The sequence below is a fragment of the Muntiacus reevesi genome, chromosome 2 (genome assembly GCF_963930625.1).
Source record: "Muntiacus reevesi chromosome 2, mMunRee1.1, whole genome shotgun sequence".
In the NCBI taxonomy this organism is placed as follows: Eukaryota; Metazoa; Chordata; class Mammalia; order Artiodactyla; family Cervidae; genus Muntiacus; species Muntiacus reevesi.
In genome coordinates this window covers 264,981,534-265,006,334 of record NC_089250.1, presented here as the reverse complement: position 1 = coordinate 265,006,334, position 24,801 = coordinate 264,981,534, and the positions used below count along the sequence as shown (strand labels likewise).

At 54.6% G+C, this 24,801-nt stretch overlaps 1 protein-coding gene across 2 annotated transcripts; it reads left to right on the top strand.

Annotated features, from left to right (window-relative positions):
* Positions 1 to 22: 22 nt before the first annotated feature.
* Positions 23 to 22,484, top strand: EXOC3L2 (exocyst complex component 3 like 2). Of its 2 annotated transcripts, none has more exons than XM_065926300.1 (12): positions 23 to 157; positions 4,268 to 4,806; positions 7,735 to 8,368; positions 9,955 to 10,066; positions 11,069 to 11,170; positions 11,254 to 11,354; positions 11,547 to 11,657; positions 13,125 to 13,260; positions 16,105 to 16,227; positions 16,694 to 16,849; positions 17,633 to 17,754; positions 19,972 to 22,484. In XM_065926300.1, exons 2-12 carry the CDS (start codon positions 4,284 to 4,286, stop codon positions 20,243 to 20,245), a joined length of 2,394 nt encoding a protein of 797 aa, XP_065782372.1. In that variant the 5' UTR covers positions 23 to 157; positions 4,268 to 4,283; the 3' UTR covers positions 20,246 to 22,484. The 2 variants fall into 2 exon arrangements, with proteins under 2 accessions (XP_065782372.1, XP_065782373.1); XM_065926301.1 differs by lacking the exon at positions 23 to 157 and adding an exon at positions 3,321 to 3,457.
* Positions 22,485 to 24,801: the final 2,317 nt, after the last annotated feature.

The window sequence follows — 24,801 nt, the reverse complement described above, 5'->3', positions numbered from 1 at the left end:
AAGTCCTTCCCGCCCCTGGCCCCAGAGAGGGAGGGGTTTCCTGACAGGAAATTGACCTCCTCTAACCCCCCCTCCTCAGATCCAAGCTCTTGGCAGTCCTGCCTGAAGTAGCCTCAACACAGGACAGCAGCGGGGACAGAGGGACACTGACAAGGAGGTGAGTGTGCAGGAGGAGGGGAGTCACGCGCCCCCGGCGCCTCTGAATTGGGGGCTGGACCAGAATTTGGGAGATCGTGTGCCCTGAAGCCAGGAGAAGCTGGGGGCAAAGAGAAACTCTAGGGCCTGACCTGGTTGCGGGGGTGGGGGGGGTTGTCAGCCAGCAAGAGGCTGGGGGGAGGAAAGGGGGAGAGGAGGAGGCTGCAGGGCACACCATGGGGACTCTGACGATCCAGGCTTCCAGGGAGTCATGCAGAGCTTGGAAGCACCAAGGGAGAAGAGAGACACAATGTCATTGGGCTGGAAGCTCTCTGAGTTCAGGTGGGAAGGCTGAGGCCAGAGAGGGATGGGCAGTCTGCTCCGTCCCCAAGAGATGGGGTCCCAGAGATGGGAGCTGTGACCAGGGTTGGGATGGAGATAGAGCAGGAGGCGGGATGAGGCTGGGATTGAAGATGTAGGTGAACCTGGAATAGGCAGGTCTGGTGACCGAGTTGTTTGCGGGCAGGGTCTGGATTGGGGTTGTGTAGGACACAGCTGGTCAGGGCAGTTCCCTGATCATAGGCATGCGACTGGAGGTGATGACTTCTGCAAACAGGCCAGTCGGCCTGCAGAAGGTTCGGGGCATTGGGGAAAGGCTGGCAGCAAGGAAGAGGAGGAGGAGCCCAAAGAGGGAAGCTCTGGTGGCCAAGACATCCTGCGGGGGCCTAGAGGCTGGGGGGCTTGAGGGATCCCTCGGAAGTGAGTCAGGGGCCAGGCACCCGGAGGCCGACGAGGGGGCTGGAGGGGGCAGGATGTCGGAGTCAGGTTAAAGAGGTAGGTGCTGGAGCCAGGAAAGGGAACGACGTTGGGGTCAGTTTTGGGAAAGTGTTGCAGACAGGTCTGAGGATGTTGGAAATGATTGGGCGGGGGAGGGGTTCCAGTTTAGGGGTCTATGTCGGAGCTGGAGTAGGAATGTCAGATCTCCTTTGGGTGAAAAAAGATCTGGTTTGAGTGGTGCTGACTTCCGCTGGGGGGAAATCGAGGGCCCCTGTTTTGAGAGGGAGGTGGAGTTTTCTTGGGGGGAGGAATGATGGAGCCAGTTCTAGGGGATGACGGAGCCATTTTGGAGATGAGGCCTATGGAGCCCAGTTTGGAAGATGAAAGAGAATCAGTGTGTGTGTGTGTGTGTGTGTGTGTGTGTGTGTGTGTGTGTGTGTGTGTGTGTGTGTGTGTGTGTGTGGAGGGGCTGACACCAACTGCCCACAGCCACAGGGGTTCCAGGCAATGGTTGCCATGGTGACTGCCTCCCGTGGGGATCGGGGACCATCGAGACTGGACAGAGGCTAGGATGGTGTTTTGAGGAACAGGAGGCTTGAGAGACAATGGCTAAAGTCTAGAGGCTGAAGTCAGGGAGGAAAGAAGTGGGGTCACCACCAGCAAAGGAGAGGCTCGTGCCCACAGCCCAGCCAGCTCAGGGCCCCTTCAGCATCGGCCTCCTCCCAGTGCCCCTGCGCACCCCTACATCCAGTGTCCCGTCTTGACCCTGTCCCTAACCTGCTCCGACTCTGTCCCGGTTGAAAACAACCTATGTGTCTGGCCAGAAGAGGATGTGGGAACATCTGATACTTTACACATTTTGTCATAGTTGCACAGTGGAGTACAGCATGTAGCACTAATTAGAGCCACAGAGACAGGCATGGACAAATCTCACAAGTAAAATGTGAGGAAAGAAAAAGCAAGTTGCAGGGGATACATGCAGTAAGATAGTGTTTATAGAGAGTTTGAAACCACGCAAAGCAATGTGCTATTTCTGGGTACTAGTCTGGGTAGGCAAAGGGATGGCTTTCCTTGGGAGAGGGCTAGAGCGGGCAGGATCAGGGAGGGGTGTGGGACGCTTCAGTGCTTTTGCAATGCTTGAGTCTGTGTTCCCTGACCTGTCTCTAACCTGTGCACTCGGCGGCGAAAGCAGAGTCCTAACCACTGGTGCATGCTCAGGCACTTCAGTCGTGTCCAGCCCTTTGCGACCCTATGGACTGTAGCCTGTTAGGCTCCTCTATCCATGGGATTCTCCAGGCATAACACTGGAGTGGGTTGCCATGCCCTCCTCCAGGGGATCTTCCCGACCCAGGGATCAAACCTGCATCACTCACATCTCCTGCGTTGTCAAGCAGGTTCTTTACCACTAGCGCCACCTGGGAAGCCCCCTAACCACTGGACCACCAGGGAATGCTCTGCAATGCTTATTTCTTTACAAAACAAAAAACTGAACCCAAGAGAGCATATATTTGCATTAGATGCAGCTAGGATCGTAAGCACAAGGGTGTTTATTAAATCTGTTTTCTATACTTTTCTGAATGTTTGGACTATTTCATTGTTTTCAAAAGCGCCCTTCCGGAACTTCCCCAGCAGTTCAGCAGTTAAAAGACTCTGTCTTCCAATGCAGGGGGTGTGGGTTCACTCCCTGGTTGGGGAACTGAGGTTCCACACGTGGCCAAAAGTTAAAACAAAGGAAAAAGAGCCCTTCACAACTCCGCAGTGTCCCCGGGAGAAAGCTCAGGTCCTGCCTTGTGACTTCTGAGGCCCTGCCTAGCCTGCTTCTTGCTGACCTCTCCGGTTTGACTTATCTTTCTTCCTCCCGCACGAGAAATGAAGTCCTTGCCCCCTTCCTTTGTTTCCTGTTTGGCCCCCATTCATTCCCAGAGTGTCCGCCCTGGGAACTGAGGACGCAGTGGTGACCCAGACAGTCCTGACTCAGCCCTCTCGGGGCTCACAGCCCCATCCCCAGACAGTGTTGACCCAGAGTGGGAATATCAAGGAGGGGAACACCTGATTCAGCCTGGGTATCCTGGAGAGCTTCCTGGAGGCAGCAACATCTGAGCTGGGTCCCAAAGCCTGAATGGACCATGGAGAACAGAATTCTATGTAGAAGCAGATATTGAAGCCCAGAGAAGCCTGGAGGAAGAAGGAGGAAAATGTGGGATAGTGCTGATGAGGGATACAGATGGCCGGCCTGAATTTTGTCCTGAGGGCACTGGGGAGCCATGGAGGGTTAAGAGAAGGGGAGGGGCGGGTTTGAGCCCTAACAAGGGCCTCAAAGGTGCACTGGAGGACTAGAGGCTGGAGATAAGGGAGGAGGCTGAAGCAGAGAAGAAGGAGGGGGCTTGGACTAGGGTAGGAGCCATGAAGAGGGAGGAGACAGGGATGTAGATGGAATGGGCCAGACTCTGGAAGCTTCCAGCCCCACAGGGGCAGAGACCGGGTCTGCCTTGTCCACCGCTGTGTCCTCTGTGCCTGCACAGGGCTGGACTGATACAAATACCTAGTAAGTGTGTATGTGTGTGTGTGTATACATGTGTGCATGTATGTGTGTGTGTGGTAAAATCTATACAACACTAAAATTTACCATATTAGCCATTTTTAAGTGTATAGTTCAGTGGCATTTCATGTATTCACAAGGTTGGTCAAACATCACCACAAATTCCAGGACATCTCCATCCCTCTAAGAGGAAACCCTGTACCTATTAAGTGGTCAGGCTCCAGTCTCTTTCTCCCAGTCACTGGCAACCACTAATCTTTCTGTCTCTATGGATTTGCTTGTTCTGGATCTTTCCCAGCAAAAGTTTGCTGGAGGAATGAATGAGGTAGAGGTGACAGGAGTACTGACTGGATGGGGAGGAGACGAAGGTGCCTGAGAGTGTGAACAGGATGCCTGGGTAGATGGTGGGGTGTGCTCTGGGTCCCCATGCAGGAGGGGACCTTCCCCTCTCAGCCTGTTTCCTCCTGGAATAGGAGGGTCCCAGGGCAGGAGTGAGGTAGGGGAACGGTCTGAAGGCCAGTGCTCTGGGGAAAGAACCCAGGATCTAGAATCGGACAGACCTGGGTCTGGATCCCAGCTTTCTCCCTGAATCACCATTGGACGTTAGGCTCTTAAGAGCCTCAGTTTCCTCATCTGCAAAATGGGCATAGTGACAGTGCTCACCTCATGAGGTTGTGCAGATTGCAGGGGTGTGTAAGTGCTCAGACCAGTGCTTGGCACACACGTTTCAAAGTGCTGGGTACACAATGGCACTCTCATCAATGCCACCTGTCACCAACAATACCGATGGTCCATTTCCCCCCCTCCTGCCCCCAGGTCCTCTCCTGTCAAAATGCCCATCCTGAAGAGTCTAGGGGTGGCAAACTCTAAGGTGCCCCGGGCAGGGACACTGCCTCTGAGGTCCTCTCGGAACCCCTTTGAGGAAGTCTCAGGACTGGAAGAAGAGGAGGCTGGGGAGCTGGGGGCTTTGCCCAATGGAACGTCATGTCGTCGCCGAGCCACCCTGGAGAAGCTGGCAGGCCTGTCCCCCTTCCGGCTGGGCAAAACCCCCGGCCGGCGGGCGGGCAGCCCTGGGGATGGGCAGCCTCGCTCTTTCCTGGGCCGGGTGCTGTCACCAGGGATTCGCAGGAGCTCAGCAGATTTCGGCCTCCTGGCCAGGCTTCAGGGGATCCGAGCCCAGGGCGATGAGGAGGCAGCTGGAGAGGCTGCACGGAGACTGGCCTTCCTGAGACTGGGGCGCGGGCCCAAGCCCCGGCGGGCATCACTGGCTGAGAGGGTGGTGCCCGCAGGTGAGGCGGCTCCAGAGCCCCCGCCCAAGGTCCCAGAGCCCCCGAAGGTGAAAGAGCCCTTGTCAGGTGAGTTGGGAGCCCTGGCGCAAAGCTGGGAGAATCACAGGGTCTCTACCTGTGACATCATTGCCATTCACATCTCCAATTTCCATCCGCCCACCTCCATGGACAGGGCCAGCCCGTCCCTCCTGTGGTCCTAATCTCCATCGTCAAGCTCCAGCTTCAGCCCCATCTCCACCCCCAGCCCCAATCTGTCCCTTTCTCCACCTGCGTCCTTCAACCTTGCCCCGTCCAAAGACAATCAAATCACCAACTCTGGTCTCATTTCCTCCAACCCCCTCCCTGTCTCCAGTTTCAATCCTCTTTCCCTTACTCCTCTCAAATTCAACCTCAATCCCATCTCCTTTCAAAGTAACCACATTTGACCTTGACCTTAAACCCCTCCCTAACCTCCACAGTCCACCCCATTCCCATCCTTAGCCCTAATTCTGGCCCCAAACTCCAACCCCCACCTCAACCTACTCCTTCACCAATCTCTTCTTTTCTTCCATCCCACTCTGAACCCCAACCCTAACCACCTCAATCCTAAACCCCCAGCCCCAGCCTCCACCTTCAACTTCATCCCTACTTCCACTTACGCCCAAGTTTCATCTTCAAGCTCACGCCCATGCCTAATGTCTCCCTCCATCTCCTGGCTACATCCCCCTAAACCCACCTCCACCTGGGTTAGTTTCCTGTTAGTACACAAACTGGCTGACTTAAGACAGCAGACATTTATTCTCCTGCAGTTGAAGAGGTCTGAAATCAAGGTGTTGGCAGGGCCATGTCCACTCTGAGACCTCTCTGCCAACTTCTGGCACTTCACTGGGCGTTTCTAGCTTTGTATCTGCATCCCTCCCGCCTTCCATCCGCCTGTGGCCTTCTCTATCTTTACATCATGTTCTCCTCTGTGCCTGTCGCTCTTGGTGTCCAAATTTCCCTTCTTATAAAGACAACAGTCACACTGGATCAGGGCCCACCCTGTGATCCCATTTTAACTTGATGACCTCTGCAAATGGCTTATTTCCAAATAAGATCCCATTTTGAGGTATTAAGGGTTAGGGCTTCACAAATCTTTTTTTTTTTCTTTTTTTTTTTTTTTGAGGTAGGGGGGACAAACACAATTCAACTCATAACGCCACTCTAGCTGTAACCTCAACCCTAGTAGTACCCCAAACCCCAGTGTCTTCCTCAGTGGTTTTCTGGTTTCCAGTCACACTTATTCCAACCCCATCATCTATCTCCACCCTGAGACACATCCACACGCTTATTCTCAACCCATCCCTTTTTCCAATGCCATCTTTAACCTGAGAGCTATGCCCATGACAGCTGCCAAGCAGTCCAGTCCCGTGCTGTGGCCCGTCCCTTTCCTCTCATCCCACCCTCAGTCCCGTCCCTGTGTGCGATCCTTTCCCTCTTCCATCTCACTCCCAACCCCCAGCCCCAGGTCCATCTCAATGTCCCCCTTCAACCCCACTCACCTCCCCAACTTGCTCCTTCAGTTCTACTCAGATTCCCAGCCCCCATTTTCAACCTTAACCCAAACTCAACCTCTCAGTCCCAATCCTAACCCCCAACCTCCAACTTCAACTCTCCACATTCCTAACCCCAGCTCATCTCCAGACTTCTTCAAACTCACCTCCTTCTTTCCATCCTCAGCTTCCACCTAAACCCATCTCCAACCCCATCCTTACCCCAAAGCCCAGACATCATCCTCAATTCCTTTCCCACCTCCCTCTTCAGATTTCCAGTACCAACCTCACTCTCATCCTAAACTACCACATCCCAACCCCCACCTTCACCCCATCCTCATCTCCAGCCTTAACCCTGACACTCCACCCCAACCCCAACCCTGTTCCAATCCCCACCTTCATCCAGCCCCACCTCCAGCCCTATCTCTATTCCCCAACCCCCACCCCGGCCTCCCCCCCACGGACAGCCGTTGTTGCTCCAGCACCGGAGTCCCCTTTCTTCATCCTCTGATGCCTTCCACATCCTGCATCAGAGGCTATTTCAGCCTGGCGCCCTAGGGACTGGGAGGGCACTGCGGGTGAGTGGAGCCCCCGCCTTCTGGAAACGGATGGGCAGAAATAGCACTGGCCAGGAAATAGTTTCTCTGCCAGGGAGGAAGGGGAGTGGGGGGAGGTGTTGGGGGTAACCCTGGGCCACTGGGACCCTGCTTCGGCTTTCACTCAAAGGCCTCCCAACCCCTCAGAGGACTCCCCTCTCCTGGGGAGGGGGGTGTGAAATCACCAGAGAGCCAGGTCACCCCCACAGTTGTCTGCACCCCAAAAGCCCCACCTCTGGTCCTCACATCCTCCTCCCACCTCCAAGCCCCCATCTCTCCCGTCACCTGGATCTAACTGTCCTCCTTCAGCCTCTCCACTTTCCCTGATGTCTTTTTAAAAAATCTTGATGCACTTTTTCTATCCTATCCGCCCTCAGCTCCCCTGACCCCTCCCCATATCTTTTTTTTTTTTTTTTAATTATTTTTTTTTTTCCCTCCCCATATCTTAACCCACCACCTGACACTCTCTTCCCAGCCCTGACCCCTTACACAAGCCTTAATCCTTTCCTTCTTCCTCAACCCCTACCCTCATCTTATCCTCTTCCTTATTAGACACCCTCTAGTCTTTTGACCTCCTTCCCATATGCAGACTCCCTCTCCCATCACCAAACCCCCTCTTCCCTCCCCAACCCTCTCCTGTCTCCTCCGTTTCCTGACTCTCTCTTTCCCTCCTTCATCCTCTCTCCCCCATCCTCCCCACCCCAAGTCCTGACGCCTCTCCTCATTTTCTCTATTCTCCTCACCTTCCTCCCTTGACCTCCTCCTCCACGTCTGCCCCCATCCCCTCACCACCCCTAACTTTCTCCCCCTCGCCTCCCACCTTTTCCTATTCTTCTCCCCCTTCCGCCCGGTTTTCCAGTCCCTGATCGTCCGTTTTGCGCCCACAGTGTTGGAGATCCTGAGCTTGATCCAGCAGCGTGAGCTCGCGCGGGCCGACGAGCACATCTTGGAGCTAGAGGCCGAAGAGCTGGCGTCGTCGGGGGGCGGCGCGCCCGGGCCGCCCAAGGCCGAGGGCGCGGGCGGCGGCCGCAGGGCGCGGGACGTGGCTCTGCTCTACGAGGCCCTGCAGCGCGAGATGTGGGCGCTGGTGCGCGAGACGCTCGCGGGCCCCGGGCTGGGCGCGGGCGCCGGGGCGGGCGCCGTGGCGCAGCTGGGCCAGGTGTTGGTGCAGGAGGAGGCGGCCGACGGGCGCCGGGGACCCGAGGCTGCCCGCAAGCTGCGCGCCCGCTGGGCCGAGGCGGTGGCGCGCGCGGCCCGGGAGCGCCTGGAGGCGGCGGCGCCCGGGGCGCCCGGGGGCCTGGCCGGGCAGCTGGAGGCGCTGCGGGGCCGGCTGCTGGAGGACATGGGCGTCGTGCGGGGCCGCCTGGCGCCCTCCTACCCAGCCGGCCTGGGCGCCTTCGGCATCTACCTGCGCGGCTACCACGGCGCGCTGGCCGAGTGGATCGGGGCCGCCGCCCGCCGGAGGCTGCCGCTGGCCGACCGCTACGCGCTGCTACACTGGCACAACCAGGTGTACCCCAGGTGAGCTGGGGCCAGCCGTCAGCTGCCCCGAAGTCGCGTGCAGCGCCCCTCCCTCCACTCGGCCCAGTCCCGGCCTCTTCAGACCCTAAGGACCCTGGACTTTCAATCCTAGAACTTGAACATCTTTGACCCTTCCAGACTCGGCACTGGTGACATTTACAGGCCGAGAATCTTCTGGCTCAGCACGCTTTCCACGCTAGAATTCGGCAACAGGAAGCCTTCTGATCCTAGAACCTTAGTACCAGCCAGGAACCTTAGAATCCTCAACATTTGCACTCTTAGAATGTTAGCACTGCCCACCCTTCCAATCCGAGAATCTTAGCACCAGTGACCCTTGTCCTCCTGAAATCTTGGCACTGTTGACCCTTAGAATTCTAGAACCCATACAGCGCTCTAGCCTTCACTAGCCTTCACAGTGCTCTAGCCTAGGGCACTAGCACCGATGACTCTTCCAATCTTAGAACTTTATAGTTGATGACATTTTCAATTTTAGAACCTTGGCACTGATGAGCCTTTGAGTACTATACCTTAGTGGTTTTTTTTTTTTTTTGTCTGCCATGTAAGGCTTGTGGGATCTTAAATCCCCGACCAGGGACTGAACCCACCCTCAGCAATGAAAGCTCAGAGTCCTAACCGCCAGACCACCAGGAAATTCCCCATCCCCTCTTTGGATCCTAGAACTTTGACACTGTTGATCCTTCACAGTTTTAGCACCTTGAATTCTATAATCTTAGCATCTAGAACCTGAGTACCATTGACACTTCCAGTCCTAGAATTTTATAACCATCGAGGCTTTGGACCTTAAAACATTCCATTCGTGTGGCCAGAGGATGGAATACCATGATTAGTAATAACTGGGTCACTATGGGCTCCAGGGAAAAGGGATCAGCCACACCCAAACCACACATTGGAAGGAGAGGGAGTGGGTGGTTCCTTGTCAAAATCAGGGTGCTGACACCAGAAGAATAGTAAGGCAACAGTTACCCCCAACCCACATCCCATCTGTTCATGCCAACCGTCAGAGGGGGAGGCAGAATAGGGAGTCTGCGATGTCGAGATGTTAAGTCTGACTTGCAGGGAGATGGGGCTTCTGGCTGAGGGGATGCAATGAGCCAAAGGCTGGTGTGTGGGGGGGTGGTAGGAAAGTGTGGGGAGAGTGGTGGCATGAACAGGCCAGGGCATGCAGAAGGGCAGAAGCCAGGAGTGAGGGCTGACAGAGGAGGCCTACCAGGCGAGGCCATAGGGACTAGGGGCGGGGCCGTAGGGACTGGGGCTGGAGGTGGAAGGAAGCTTCTGTCCTGTGAACCTCTGGTGGGTGAGACCTTGCGTGCCAAATCGTCACGTCTGGACTTGATCCCTCCAAGTCTTGCCCGGACACCATCCATCAGGGAGCTGACTCAGAGCTGGAGCCAAGGGAGCAACAATTTCAGAGACTTCCTTAGAGGGATGAGCAAAGCTGGCCCCAAGGGAGGAAGGGAGTGGCTCGGGTCACAAACACAGAGAGGGTGAAGGGATGGGTGTGGGGAGGGTTCCAGTTGTCCAGCCCCAGCTTTCACAGACCCCCTGTCTCTTTCCTCCACCCCTAGAGAGGTCCTAGGTCTGGTGGACATGGTTGCTCTGGAGAACGGGGAGCTGGGGCCCCTTCTGTCGCCCGGCACCCTTCGTGGCTTGGAGGATGAATGTGTCACAGACGTGAAGGTACCCAGAACTTGGCATTGGTGATCAGGAAGTGGGAGGCACTCTCTAGAGAGGGAGGGGTTACACTGGGCTTGAGGGGGGCCTCTCCCGTCCCCCTTTCCCTATTTCCATCTCCCTTTTCCCTTTATGGACTTCTGAGTTTTGTCCTAAAGAGAGAAATTAAGCCCATACTGATCAATTCTGTCTCATGTTCAGTGTATCTCAAGCACCTAGCCGGCCATAGGGACACTCAGTAAAGGTTCAATATATTCGGACACTTCAAATTTTACAGCAAGACAGAGTCAGTCACAGGACCTCAGCTCACAGACCCAAGGATTCACAGAAAGAGGGCATCAAAACGTCTTTGCATATAAACAGGGCTGATAGCAAATAAACATGCTTAATAACTGGCCGGACAGAGTTACCCTTAAGCAGAATGGCCCTTCTGTAAACACCCATCCCCGCCACAGCTGTGTTTCTGGTCTAAAAGCCAGTCCTGCCTCAGTCACAGAAATCAGAATCTTTGCAACTCTAATTCTAGTTGCAATTCTGATTCTATTTAGTTCGATTCTAAACTTGAAGCTTTGAAATTTAGGCTAGAACAAGTCTAGATTCTCAGACTCACTGAACTGAAGACAGCGCAGAACTAGAGAATCAGAGATGTGTAAACCTGAGAACCTCAGATTCTTGGAATTCTTGACTCACAGAATTTGGAAACCCTGAGCAAACTGTTTTGTGGAACCTGCGAGCAGAGTCTTAGAATCATCAGATAATGAGAGAATAAACCCTCAAGCCCTCTGGCTATTAGATGGAGGTGCTTTAAAACCACAGGCTCTTTAATATCAGGCGCCAAATTGTAGGCTTAGGAATGGCAAAGGCTGGGGCAGTTTTCTGGGCCAGCCCCTCTCTGGTGTTACCTTGATGAGCTCACAGGTAGAGTCCAGACCTGCTGGGGCCTAAGGTATGGGGATCGTGGTGGGAGAGGCTCCAGGGGTTCTGACTCCTGTGTCTACCCTCCTCCAGGCTCAGACGCGGGCAGCCCTGCTTCGCGTGCTGCAGGAGGACGGGGAGCACTGGGGGAGCACGGAAGACTGGTCCAGCAACCTGGCCCAGGACGTGTGTGAGGTATGGGGCGGGGAAGAGGAGGGAGAATGAGGCGGGGTGGGAGACTGGGACCTGGCGCCCTCCTCACCCTCCGGACCACGCAGCTGCTGGAGGAGCACACAGAGCGAGCGCCCCGCATCAGCCAGGAGTTTGGGGAGCGGATGGCCCACTGCTGCCTAGGAGGGCTGGCGGAGTTTCTGCAGAGGTATGGAGGGCTGGGGTGGGGGGTGGGCACCTGGAACCGGGATCCAACAGAGAGAGGACAGATGAATCGAGTCAAGATGGGCGGGGGCGCCTCTGCAGGGATCACAGGTTTTGCAGGGCTGACTGCCCAGCCAGGGACCCTTATCCTGCAGTGCTCCATCTGTCTGCCATTTCCCCTTTCTCCTCCCACCAGCTTCCAGCAGCGTGTGGAGCGATTCCATGACAACCCAGGAGTCCGCGAGCTGCCACCCGACACCTACATCAGCAGGACCATCTCCCTGGTCAACTGTGGCCCCCCTCTGAGGTGAGCACATCCACAGGGTACCAGTCCAGGGTGACAAGATCAACTGGGGTGCCTGGATCCTGGGTGGGGGCTGCACGCCTGGCCCTGAGAGGCACATACAGGGGACCTGAGAATCCTAAACCCTGGGAGTCCTAGAAAGAACCACAGCATCACTAGATTACAGAGTAATGAAAACCTGGGGGTGTTAGAATTACAGGAACCTAGAAGCCAGATTCTAGGAATTACATTTTTTTAATGTTTTTTTTAAAATGTTTTTATCTTACTTGTATAGTTGATTTACAATGTTGTGTTAATTTCTGCTCTACAGCAAAGTGATTCAGTTATATTACTTCCCTTTTATTGACTTATTTTTAACTGAATTTTTAAAATCGGGAGTGCATTCAAGATACAATAGGGCATACAATGAATAGCTTCCCTCTGTTACCCTCTAGTCCAGTTATTACTAATGTCTCCCATATCTTTGCAGGGGTATTTGATACATTTACCAGTAAATATGTATATATATGCAGAGGCACACTTCATGCATATGTATAGATATGCATGCATATGCATATTTCATACATACACAAGTAAATATATTACTATTTGCATACATATTATTCCTTCTCTTACAAAAAAAAAAAAAAAGAAATACAGGAACTTCCCTGGCAGTTAAGACTCTGTGCTTCCACTGCAGGGGACAAAGTTTCAATCCCTGGTGGGGGACTAAGATCCCACATGCACATGCCTTGCATCATAGCCAAAAAAAAGGGGGGATGACTCCCCCAAAATACAAATGGTAGAATATTGAACACACTCTGTCCTTTTCCCTTTTACACCTTGGCGGTCTTTCTGTGAGCACCTGAAGAGTTCCCACATTCCTCTTTCATATCTGAACTGTTGTCCACTGTCTGGATCTGCCATCTTCCATTTAATCTGTCTGCAGTGGGTGGACAGTGGCCTCCACTCTTTTGTAGAGAAAAACTTGGCACAAGTGTGGAGACTCAGGGAATATGCTCTCAGTAGGGGGTCTGCTGGAATTTGGGCAGAAAGTGCCAAGTGCCCTCCAAACCAGGTTATTCTCCTTTCAGTGATGCAGATGGTCATCAATTGTTACAATGACAGAAAATGAGAAAGGTACAATTTTAGAATTATAGTCCTTTAGAATCACAGACTTTTAGGATGGAGGCGTCCCCACTCTCACCCAGAAAGCACCAAGAGAAACAAACCCAGAGAGACCACTTCCTCCCCACTACATCCCCCTAGACTCCCAGACAGTCCACAGAGCCCCCCAAATCCCCAACCCTCCAGACATCCCTGATATTTCTCACCCCAGGCCCTCCCCAGAGCCCCTGACTTTCACCAGCTCCCCCTCTGACCTGTCACCCCTGTGACCCACAAAATAGCGTCCGTCTAAGGGGAGACAGGTCCAGACAGTTGGGCTGAGATGTTGGGGTCCATGACTTTCGGTGCCATGGATCCCCGCAGGGCTCTGGCGGAGCGCCTGGCCCGAGTAGGGCCCCCTGAGAGTGAGCCGGCCCGGGAAGCGGCAGCCAGCGCTCTGGACCGTGTGATCCGACTCTGCCACCGCGTCCTGACCGACCTACTGTTCCAGGAGCTGCAGGTGAGAGGCGGTGGGCTGGGGTGGGGCCAGGGTAAGGGGGTGCCCCCACCTCATCCTGCAGCTCCTTTCAGCCCATGACTCAGTGTTTGGGAAGCAGAGGGGTTGGGGTGGGGAAACAGCTATATCTGGGTGGTTTAGGGGGGTGGGGGGTGCAGGAAGGAAGAGGCAGGAGGACATGGTCAGGGGGAGGATAGCCATCAGCAGGAAGGGGCCTTGGGACTGGTGGAGCTTTTCCTCACTGAGGTCCCCCCCAATCCCTGCCCAGCCTCCCCTAGTCCCGAGAGCCCCATTTACGCATCTCTGGGCTCCTGCATGTGCACAGATGGGATGAGGTTCAGAGACAGGAGTGGGGGACTGGTGGGGACACCTGTGTGTGCCTCTGGTTGTAATTTGTGTTTAGTCCACGCTGTGCATCAGGCTGTGTCGCACCTCTGCTTAGAACCCTCCATGGCTCCCAGCTCACTCTGGGCAAAAGCCAAGGTCCTCGCTGTGGCCCCCCCAAGGGCCTGGATGGTCTGCCCGTTCCCTCTCTGACCTCATCTCCTCCCGCTTCCCTCCTTGCTTATTCCACTGCAGCACATCCACCCGCCAGCCGCTCCTTAATGTGTCAGACACATTCCTACCTGCAAAGGCAGGTAACTTTGCACCTGCCCGTCCCTCTGCCTGGGCTTCCCTTCCCTCAATAGCCCCAGAGCTCCCTCTCTCACCTCTTTCAAGTTTTGACTCAAATGTCGCCTTCTCAGAAGGACCTCCTCTGACTGTCCTATTTAAAATAGAAGCCCCTTGAGACTCCCCCACCCCCCCGGCCCCGGCTCTGTTTGTCTCCAAAGCACTTATCACTACCTGCCATGCTATATCCTTTGCTTTTTTTTTTTTTTTCCCCCAATCTGTCTCCTCCCATTGGAATGTTAGCTTTTCAAGGGCAAGGATTTGTTGGAATGCTTCTAAAATAACTTTCTTGTAATGGAAAATTTCAAACATACACAAAAGTCGGCAGAATGACCTCCCGTGGACCAGCTCCAGCAAGTATCAACTCCACCTCTCCCCCCACCTCTCCTGCCCACTGGTTTCTTTTAAAGCACATCCTTGACATCCTGTCATCATCCATCAGCACTTCAACCTGTATCTCCAAAAAGATAAGGAATCCGGCCTTTTTAAACAAACATAATTCACTGCCACTCTCCTACATAACAAATGGAACAATCAGTCCTTAATAACATCACATATCAGATCAGAATCCAGATTCCCCCCAATGGCTTATGATGATCACACGCTTGGAGTTTTGTTTATCTCATTTTGCACTGTGTTCCCAAGAGTTCTCTGATGTGTTCCCAGTGATCCACGCAGGGCTGGGCCATGCAGGAAAGGTTCAGAGAATGTTTGTTGAATGACCAAATGGACAATGACCAAATGGGAATGAAAGTAAGTGAGTGTGGTGGGGGAATTAGGTACAGTCTTTATTCCAGGCCTGGCGGTACCACTTGTAGGTAGGGGGTCTGGGGCAAATGGCTTTCCCCTTGGGGTCTGTGTTTGCTCATCTGGAAAATGAGCACAGCCTTCTCAGATGGCTGTGACGAAGCAATGGGCTTGCGGCCATAAAGTGTTTAGCTCGAGTCCTGCCTCTCGAACACTGACCATTGTCATCTTCGTAAATGTAGAGTTCACAGCAACGGCAACACTTCGGGAATCGAGTGCTGTACTAAGCGCGTCAGCTCGTTTGATTCACACCTGCTTTCTAACAAAAGCCCACAGGCCTCAGTTTTGGAGGATCAGAAAACTGGGCTGAAAGAGCAGGAAGGGGGTGCAGGGCTGAATGGAATAGGGTACTGCTTCGGGCCCCCATGGCCACCAGTCTCAAAGGTGTCTGGGGACCGCCAGCTCCCAGTGTCCACCCAGCAGCAGCATCTGCCCTCGCTCCTCCCAGCCTCCATCTCAGGGACAGACCCACTCCCCATCCCACCTCTGGGATCTAGATGCCGCCCGCCCTCCCCAGACAGGTGACCGCCCACTACATCCTATGCATCTACTACCTGTATTCTCCTTGCCTCCTCATCCCTTCCCCCTCTTTCCAGACCCGCCATTTCTGCCTCTGTCTTGACCCCTCCCAGCCATCTCGGTGAAGCACAAAGCTGATTTGTTCCCTCTCCTGCTCAGAACCTTCCATGGCTCCCCAGTACCCTCAGGAGAAATCTGGAGATCCTCACACGGCCCAGGAGGCTTCTGTGCTCTGTTCCGTCCACCTGACCAGCCCCATCTGTCCACTGGGCAGTCATACACGACCTTCCCCCTCCTTGCCAACCCTAACTCCTTTTCCTGCTTAGACTGGCCCTTAGCTTGGTTTAATGCTCTGCTGCCTCTTAAGTAATTATTTTTGAACAAAGGTTTCCCAATTTTCACTTTGAATTGGGCCTGTAAATTATCTAGATGGTTTTGCCAGCCACATTGACCTTTCTGGCCCTCTGATCTGCAGGCCCATCTGAAATCTGAATCTTTCTCACACTGGCTTTCCCCTGGATTCAGCCACTCCCCCTCCCACTCTTTACTTGGCTAACAGTGACCATCTTCTGGGCCTCAGCTCTGGGGACCCCTCCTCCAGGAAGCCCTCCTTGACTCTCTATGCTGACGCAGCCATTCCTCTCTGGGTTTCCTAACCCCCTGAGAATGGGTCCGTCTCCCCTTCTGGACTGTGAGCCCCAGGGAGGCAGGGCTGGACTGTCTCTGGCACTGCTGTGTCCTCAGCACTGTGCAGGAGCAGAGTTTGGGGAACAAATATTGAATTGCTAAGTGAAGAAAGAGGGTGGAAAGGAGGCGAGCCTCGAACCTCTACCCACTCCGTCCCCCCAGCCGCACTTTAGCAAGCTGATGCGCAGAAAGTGGCTGAGCAGCTCGGAGGCCCTGGATGGCATCGTGGGCACGCTGGGCGCGAAGGCCCTCGCACTGCGCCGAATGCAGGATGAGCCTTACCAGGTGCGTCTGCCTGGGCGGGGAGGGGTGCGGGGTGGAACCCGGGAGGCCGTGGGGCGAGGGGCAGAGGGGAGCCAGAGTGCTCGGCTAGGAGAGACCTCTTCTAGGTGGGGAGCAACTCTATTAGGGAGAGATAGGTGGCGCTCAATCTGGGGTCTGCGCGGAGGGTGCCCACGGGTATCGGGGTGTAGCGGGGGAGGGGGTTGCCGGCAGGGTTGGGGCCTCTGGGAGGTGGAGCTCCGGAGAAAGCCGAGAGGGCTGGGATGGGGCAGCCTTTGGGGGCCGATGGGTTCGCGGGCTGATTAGGGAGCAGGACTGGGGTTCCCCATAAGGAGTCAGGAGGACTGCCGGTGGACTGGGGGCAGGGAGGGGTTCCCGTTGGGTACCCGGGGTGGGCGCGGGCGGGTGGGAAGCGGGGAGAGAGGGTCATCGGCGGCTCACACCCCCTCGCGGCGTCCCCGGTCCCCAGGCGCTGGTGGCCGAGCTGCACCGGCGGGCGCTCGTCGAGTACGTGCGGCCCCTGTTCCGCGGGCGCCTGCGCTGTGGTTCCGCACGGACCCGCAGCCGCGTGGCCGGGAGGCTCCGGGAGGACGCCGCGCAGCTGGAGAGGCTGTTCCGACGGCTGGTCAGTGCGGTCGGAGGGCGGGGGTGGGGGGCTCTGAAACCAGGAAAACCTTGGCTTCCGGGAATCCGGGGACTCGATAGCTGGGGGCGGGGGCTTAGAATGAGACCCTCACACAACTTGTACCCAACTGTAATACTCTGATCCCTGCCCTCTACGGGTCAAAAGTCAGCTTTCTCCCGGCGGCGGCGAGAGCTCACTCTGGGCTCAAATGGGAAAAATGGTCCCTATGCGTTGTTGTGGCGATTAGATCAGTTAAAGGGGCTTAGGACCTGGAATCCTGAACATTAGCTATTATTACGAGCACAGAGAGTCGCTAAATGCAATTGAAAGTCAGAACTTGAGCGCTCCCAAATCCAAGCTTTTAAAATCAGCAAATCTTATTTGTACCCAGTTATAATCAGCGAGACCAGAAGGGTCTCACTCAGGCTATCCCGAGAGTTTCTAACCTAGAGTCCTTGGAATTTTGTTACTTTGTGGGGAGACAACTGTAGATTCACATGTGGTTATAAGAAAGAGTGCAGAGAGAGACCTCTGGTATACTTTGTCCAGTTTCCCCAATGGTAACACTTTGTCCCTGAGCCCCAAATTATCTACAAACAGTAGATTATATTACGGACTTTCCTTCAAATTTCCAAAGGTCCCAGATAATCTCTGACTACAGCCCGCCCTCTGCCTGGTTTTACCGACGAGAAAACGGCGGGGCCTCCGGAGAGGGTGGTTTCGAGGGGGGTAAACGTTGACTGGGGGCGAGGGTGTGAGCCTGGGGTCCTCTCTTAACTGCAGGAGTCCCAGGCCTCGTGGCTGGACGCCGTGGTGCCCCGTTTGGCCGAAGTTCTCCGCCTGGAAGACACGCCGAGCATCCAGATGGAGGTGGGGGTGCTGGTGCGGGACTACCCGGACATCAGGTGAGATTCCCCACCCCCCACGGCCGCCCCGTCCCTTTCTGCGGGCGCTGCCGCCGGCAGGGCCGAGGTCTCCCGCGAGCCCTGGCATATCCGTCCGTGCGTTTCCTGCCTCTTGGGCGAGGGAGGGAGGCGGCGAGCGTGTCTGACGGCCGTTTCCTGCTGGAAATCAGGGCATTATTAATACGATTTCCCTCCTTCTGCCGCCGCCGTCGCTGCCGCCGCCGCCACCAGGGCTCACAAACAAACAAGCAGTCACAGGAAGCCCGGGGCAGGGGGGGCGCGGGGCCGCCCGGCCGGCAGGAAGGGCCGGCCCATCAGTTGAGCCGCGGGGGACTCGGGGACACGCAGGGGCGCACGGGCGCACACGCACTGGGATAGTGGCAGGGTCTGTTCAGGTCCTGATGGACTCTTTCCTTTCTCTGTGATCCTCTCTGAGCCTCAGTCTCCTCCTCTGATCCCTGGGGACAATAGTTCTCTTTTCAAATGATTAGCGGGGGATGATTTACCATCATCCGTGGTGACAGCAGTAACACCACCAGTTCTTGACTATTGAGTCCTTAGGTCAGACCTAAAACAGCATTCCACACACCCACTCTATAAGTTAGAGTTATTTTAGAATGAAAGCTATTTTAGAAATTCTTTGCAGATAAAAGGCAAGCACTGTTTTGAGAGCTTAGCACCATTGGAGGCAGGCAGAGATTAACCAGCTGACCCCAAATGTCGCAGCCAGCCAGCTGCAAAGTTTGGACTTGAACCCAGGCAGGAGGCTCTAAGCTGGTACCCCTGACCACCACACAACACTGCCACTTGCATAAGGTGGTGGTGGCAGGAGTCTTACAGCATTGGTCGGGCGGGCAGACAGACGTTCTGTATTCAGACATTCTGCATTCACGCGCCACGGGACCCTGGAGTACCGCATCAGCTGGCTTTAGGGTCAGGACTTGGGGCTGAAGGGAAGGACTCTGGAACTGATTCAGGATGGATAGTTCTGGTTGTGAGGTGTGGGATTTGTATCCTTGGGAAAGCAGAGCATCCCAGAGTTGCATGGCAGTAGGGGTCCCAGCATTCCTGCTGGACTGGGGTTTCTGAACTTGAATCTGAACTCGGATATACAGCCCACCAGCTGCTATCCAAGTTTGAAAGGTCTCCAGTTGGCCTGGGAGGAGGGGTTCCAGGGCTAGAGCTCGGAGGGCCACGTTTTGCAGCTCACTTGAGCTGGAAGGTTCTTGAGTCCCATTTTAGATGAGTGTTTGGGAGCTACAGGGATTTCGAATGTGGAATGTGGACAGGTGAAGATGCTGAGCTGGATTGAAGGGGGTGGTAAAGACCCCAGAACTTTGTTTGAAATGAAAGTTCTGGAAATGAATGTTGGGTGCAGGATATTGAATTGAAATATGGTGATTCTGGAGTTAAGTTCTGGATCCGGGAGCTGAGATCGGGTGAAGGGAAGGTTCCGATGTATTGCATTTAGGGGTGAGGGTTGTGGAATAGAGTTAGTTTTGAGCACAGAGTTTCTGGTGGGTGTGAGGGTCCCCAAGGTGAATTTGGAGTTCTGGGGGAGAATTTTGCTTGATAACAATTCCAGGAATGGGCTAGTGGTGAAGTGAGTGTTCTGAGGTTGAATTTGGACGAGAGTCCAAACAGAAGTGGTGGAGAATATTCTAGACCGGGTGTTGGGGTGAGGTGAGGGTTAGGATAGGGATGGGGGTGAGCACTTCCAGGCTAGATCTGAGTGGTGATGCGGAGCTGATGAAAGTGAAGATGAAGTTAAGGATTGCTACAGAGTCCAGAGCTGAAATAGGCATGAGAGCAGCAGAATGGTCATTCAGGAGTGGTCTGAGCTCAGCTAGGGGTGAAGATGGAAGGTTATTTTAATCAAGAGCTGAGATGGGATGAAAAGGAAGATTCTTGTGCTGGTTGTGGAGGTGAGGGCTCTGGAATCCATTGTGAGTAGGGGGATTTGGAACTGGTTGGGAGGGAAGTTCTGGAGGGGGGCTGGTGGGATCTAGGGGAGCCGGTGGGAAGGACATGATCTAGAGGGGTTGGTGGGGATGGAGGATCTGGGGGGAACTGATATGGAGAAGGAATCTGGAGAGAGCAAAGGGGCTGCAGAGCTAAGACAAGCTCTGGAAGAGACGGCTGGTGGGGTGGGTGTCCCAGGCAGGCTGGGAGTGTATCTGGAGGCCCCCATGCACCTGTCCCCTCCTCCACCCCCAGGCAGAAGCACGTGGCAACGCTCCTTGACATCCGTGGTCTGCGCCACACAGCCGCCCGCCAGGAGATCCTGGCGGTGACCCGGGACCTGGAACTCTGCGAGGTGGCAGCCCTGTCCCCGCCTCGGGACCGCGCCTTCTTTGCAGACATCCCCGTGCCCCGGCCACCTATCTGCCTCAGCCTCCCTCTCTTCCTGGGCCGCCTCCTCTCCCCGCTGGCCTGCCTGCCCTGGCCTCGGCCTCCGTCTCCGTCTCCATTACGGCGGCCCCAGGCCTGACGCTGAGGCTCTCCCAACCCCGCCTCGGTGCCCCCATCTTTGCTGCTGACAGACCATCCCCCCCTCCACCGACCCCAACTCCCAGCCTGGCACCACAGACCCTTGGGCTGGCAAGAACCTTAGCGGTCTTCTTCCCTCCCCCCAAACTCCCTGTTCCAAGGAGAAACCCGCTAGAAGGAGCAAGGACCTTCCCAAGGCCATGAAGCCCGTTCCCAGCACCACCTCCCCAGCCCAGCGTGGGGTGGGTGGTGTTTTGGAAGGCTGTACACAAATATCCCAGGCCCCCCCTTTCCCCTCACCTCAAGGTCTGGCCTCAATCCAATGTATTAAGGAACGTACGATACTTAGAATAAAGAGGTTTCTATTTAACACAAGGAAGGGCTGAGTCCCCAGTGTGTGGGGGGAGGAAGGACCGGGGGCAGGGCCCAGGGCCAAGGGCTTCTCACACACCCAAGGCCGGGCTAGGGTCCAACTCCTGGGCAGAGTGGTGGAGGCCGCGGGAGGCCCTGCAGGACAGGGGCAGCCATGCTGCCCCATTTACACCAAGTCCCCGAGCCTGCGTGACTCTACGGCAGGCCCTCGGCCTCTCTGGCCAGCGACCCTCATTTTGTCCATCCCCAAGTGCCTTCTCTCCTGGGCCCAGTGGTTCCACCTTGGCACACCCCCCACCCCCATCCTCAGGCGGGAAGCGGTATCAAGAGAGGAAGGAGGTTGGGGGCAGGGCTGGCGGCATCCAGGGCGCCCTCCTGGGTTGACGCAGGAAAATCTCAGGGTGGGAAAAATTCCAGGCTGTCACCCCCAGCCCCGTCACCGGATCCTGGTCCCCACGGAGACCTTGAGGTCACCTCCTTGCTGACCCCTGCCCCTCCGGCCCAGTTGGACAGGCTATGATGGATGCTTCCTGGCATGGCTTTTTTTTTTTCTTTCTGCAAAGTCGGAAGGAGGAGGCAGCCAGGGGTCAGAGTGGAGGCTGGGGTTGGAACCTCACGCACATTTGAACTCACGTTTGACGTCTGACGGTCTCTTGGAGCCCCAGGGCTGTGTGACGCCAGGCAGGAAGCTGACCCTCTCTGGGCTGTAGTTCCTTGTCCCTCTCTGAGGAACTGCTTAACCTCTCTTTGCCCAGGACGAGGTGAGATGTCCAGAGGATATATGCCCCTCACTTCACATCCTAAAGTGATACTTTCAATGTCATGGATATACAAGTGGGGAGTTGAGGAATGAACCGGCTGCAGTTTGTGGGCATTTAATGAGAGATGTATTCCTCTCAGTTTGGCAGGATTCTTTTTCAAGATTTTGGTGCGCCACTTAAAAATGGCTGTATTGAAATAGAATTACCACAGCAGAGAATTCATCCATTTAAAGTGCACAGTTCAGTGCGGTCACCTCTGCAGTCAATTTTGGGAACATTTCATCCCCCCTAAAGAAACCCTGCACCCCTTTAACCATCAACCCAACCCCTTGATCCCTCCCAGGCCCTGGTGACCACTGGTCTCCTCTTCTCTCTGGAGATCTGCCTGTTCTGGAACGTTTTTGTGTAAATGGGATCGCAGAATACGGGGTCTCTGTGTGTGTGTGTATGTGTGTATGGGCGTTAAGAACACAATGTGAGACCTGCCCACTTACCACATTTCTCAGTGCACAATCCAGTGGTGTTAACTACTGTCAGAATACTGTACCGCAGATCTTTGAACTCTGACCGTATGTTCCCTCCCCCTCCCCCATCCCATCTGTTCTCTACTTTGATGAATTATTTTAATTTTTATTATTTTCTATTGAAGAGTATAGTTGACTTACAACGTTATCTTAGTTTCTGCTGCACGGCAAGGTGATTCAGTTATACAGATCTATATACACAGTCTTTTCATATTTCCCAAGTGTGGTTTATTATAGGCTATTAAATATAGTTCCCTATGCTATATGGTGGGACCTTGTTGTTTACCTGTTTTATATGTAGTCATTTGTACCTGCTAACCCCAAATTCCCAGTCTGTCCCTCCCCCACCCTGACTTTGAGTATTTTGAATACCTCATGTAAGTGGAATCATGCAGAACTTGTCCTTTTTTGACTGGCTTATTTCACTTCACATCATGATTGTCACAGATGGAAGGATTTCTTTGTTAAAGGCTGAATAATATTTTACTGTATGGCTTTACAGCATTTTCTTTATCCACTCATCTGCTGCTGGACACTTGAGTTGTTTCCATATCTTGGCTACTGTGAATAAAGAAGTGATCTTTTGGGGGCCTGTCTTCTTTTACTTCACATAGTATTTTCAAGATCCATCATGTTGTAGCATGTGTCAGTACATCATTTCTTTTCATTGTCAGATAACATTCCCCTGTATGGCTTACCACATTGTATTTATCCATGTATCAGCTGATGGATGGACTTCTCAGGTGGTGCTAGTGGTAAAGAACCCACCTGCCAACGCAGGAGATGTAAGAGCTACAAGTTCAATCCCTGGGTCGGAAAGATGCCCTGGAGGAGGACATGGCAACCCACTCCAGTATTCTTGCCTGGAGAATCCCATGGGCAGAGGAGCTGGGCAGGCTACAGTCCATGCGGTTGCAAAGTGTCAGACACGGTTGAAGCAACTTAGCACACATGCATGCAGCTAGCTGATGGACATTTAGGCTGTTTCTACTTTTTGGTTATGAGTATTGTGTTCCACTTTTTTCCCTGGATTACAAACATTTTCTTGGTTCCCTGAGAAGTTCTGACCTTACCCAGAGCTTCATTCCACCTTCTTTTTTTTTTGACCTTGTTGCATGCTTGTAGGATCTCAGTTCCCTGACCAGGGATTGAACCCAGGCCACAGCAGTGAAAGCCCAGGAGCCCTAACCATTAGGCCACCAGGCAACGCCCTCAGTTTCCATTTTTGTAAAACGGGGAAGAGTCCTAACGGCAGCGTTAATTTAGCACCTACGGCATGCCAAGTCCCATGTTCCCAAGGATTCACTCAACAAACTTGCAGATTTGTAAACAGAGGCCCAGACGAAGGCAGGAGTGCCTCTAAAGTCACCATCCGGGGCTTCCCTGGTGGTCCAGTGGTGAAGACTCTGTGCTTCCAATGCAGGGGGCACGAGTTGGGATATTCCTGGTTGGGATACTAAGATCTCATGTGCTGTGTGGTGCGGTCAAAAAATTAATAAAAAATGTCAAACCACCATCCAAAGAGTGCCAGGGGCAAGACCCCACCTACTCACCCCAGGCTCGTGAGGAGACTGTGTGCGAGGCATCTGGCTCAGATCCTGACCCAGGGGAAGTGCTTGGAAAACCCTTAACTGATGGGATTCACACAGAGCTGATTTCTGGACTGTGGGACTAGGGCGGGGTGGTAACTGTTTATTGGGTACCTACCTATTCTGTGTGAGGTGCTCCCTGAATGTATTTAACATGCAGAGCACCTCGGGACTTCCCTGGGTCCCAGTACAGGGGGCCCAGGTTCAATCCCTGTTCGGGGAACTAGATCCCACCTGCCACAACTGAGAGTTCCCATACCGCAACTGAGACCCAGTGCAGCCTAAACAAAGACATAAATAAAAAAAAATATTTTAAAAATATTATCTCATGGCAGTATCTCATGGCACCGTACCCCCTGGCCCTGGGAGAAGCGACTAGTCCTCTCTGGCAGGAACCAGTCTCAGAGGTTAGCACAGTTAAGAGGCGGTGGCTGGGGTTTAAACCCCAATCAGATAGATTCCAAGAGGCCTCGGTCACTGTCTGCCGGCCCTGCTGTGCGCCAGGCCAAGCACGTGCCTAGCTCACTGTACCCGTGCCTTGCTGCCTGGGCCTGGGCCAGCCTCCCCGTCAACCCCTGGGAGATGGATGGTGTTATTGTTCCTGGTGCACTGATGAGGTCCCCAAGGCTCTGATGGACACTCTGATCACACAGCCAGGAAGTGGCTGAGCAGCGCCTTCCTGGGAAGGGGAGAAAGGAGATGCCGCCGGCTGGGGAGGGGACTATCCATATGGGCCACGGCCACGGTCCAGATGAGAGAAAGAGAGGCAGAGGGCCTCCAGGGGGCCATGTCCTCCCCTCGGACTGGGCTTGGTTCAGCCGGAACCAGGATCATTTGGCTTCATCAAAACGTGAAACTGCAGCCAGGACCATAAAGGCTCCAGGGCAGGAAATTCTGGGAAAGGGCCCGGGGTCAGCAGCCACCCCCGCCCCAGGGCTTCCCGCAGCCGCCCCTCCATCCCCACCAAGAGTGGGTGGGGACCCTCCTTTTCTGCCCAATGCCTTTCTGATGAGCTGCCCACCCAGGCCTGGTCATTTTGCTCTGAGCCCTGTGTCTAAGGCAGCCCCATCAAAGCACCCAGACAGTGTGAAAGAGGCCCCTGAGGTTTGGGGGGGAGACAAACGGTGTCCAGTGCTGACCTAGCAAAGCCCTTGAGCCCCTCCCAAGCCCTCCATAACCAAGCAGGTGGTGAAGCTGGAGGAGGCAAGCCTGGTTGTCGCTGTCTGCCAGACGAGGAGGATGAAGGTGGGAACCTACCGAACTCCCGCCCTGCCTAGGGGCCTCAGCTCCCAGGTTTCCTGTAACCTCCAC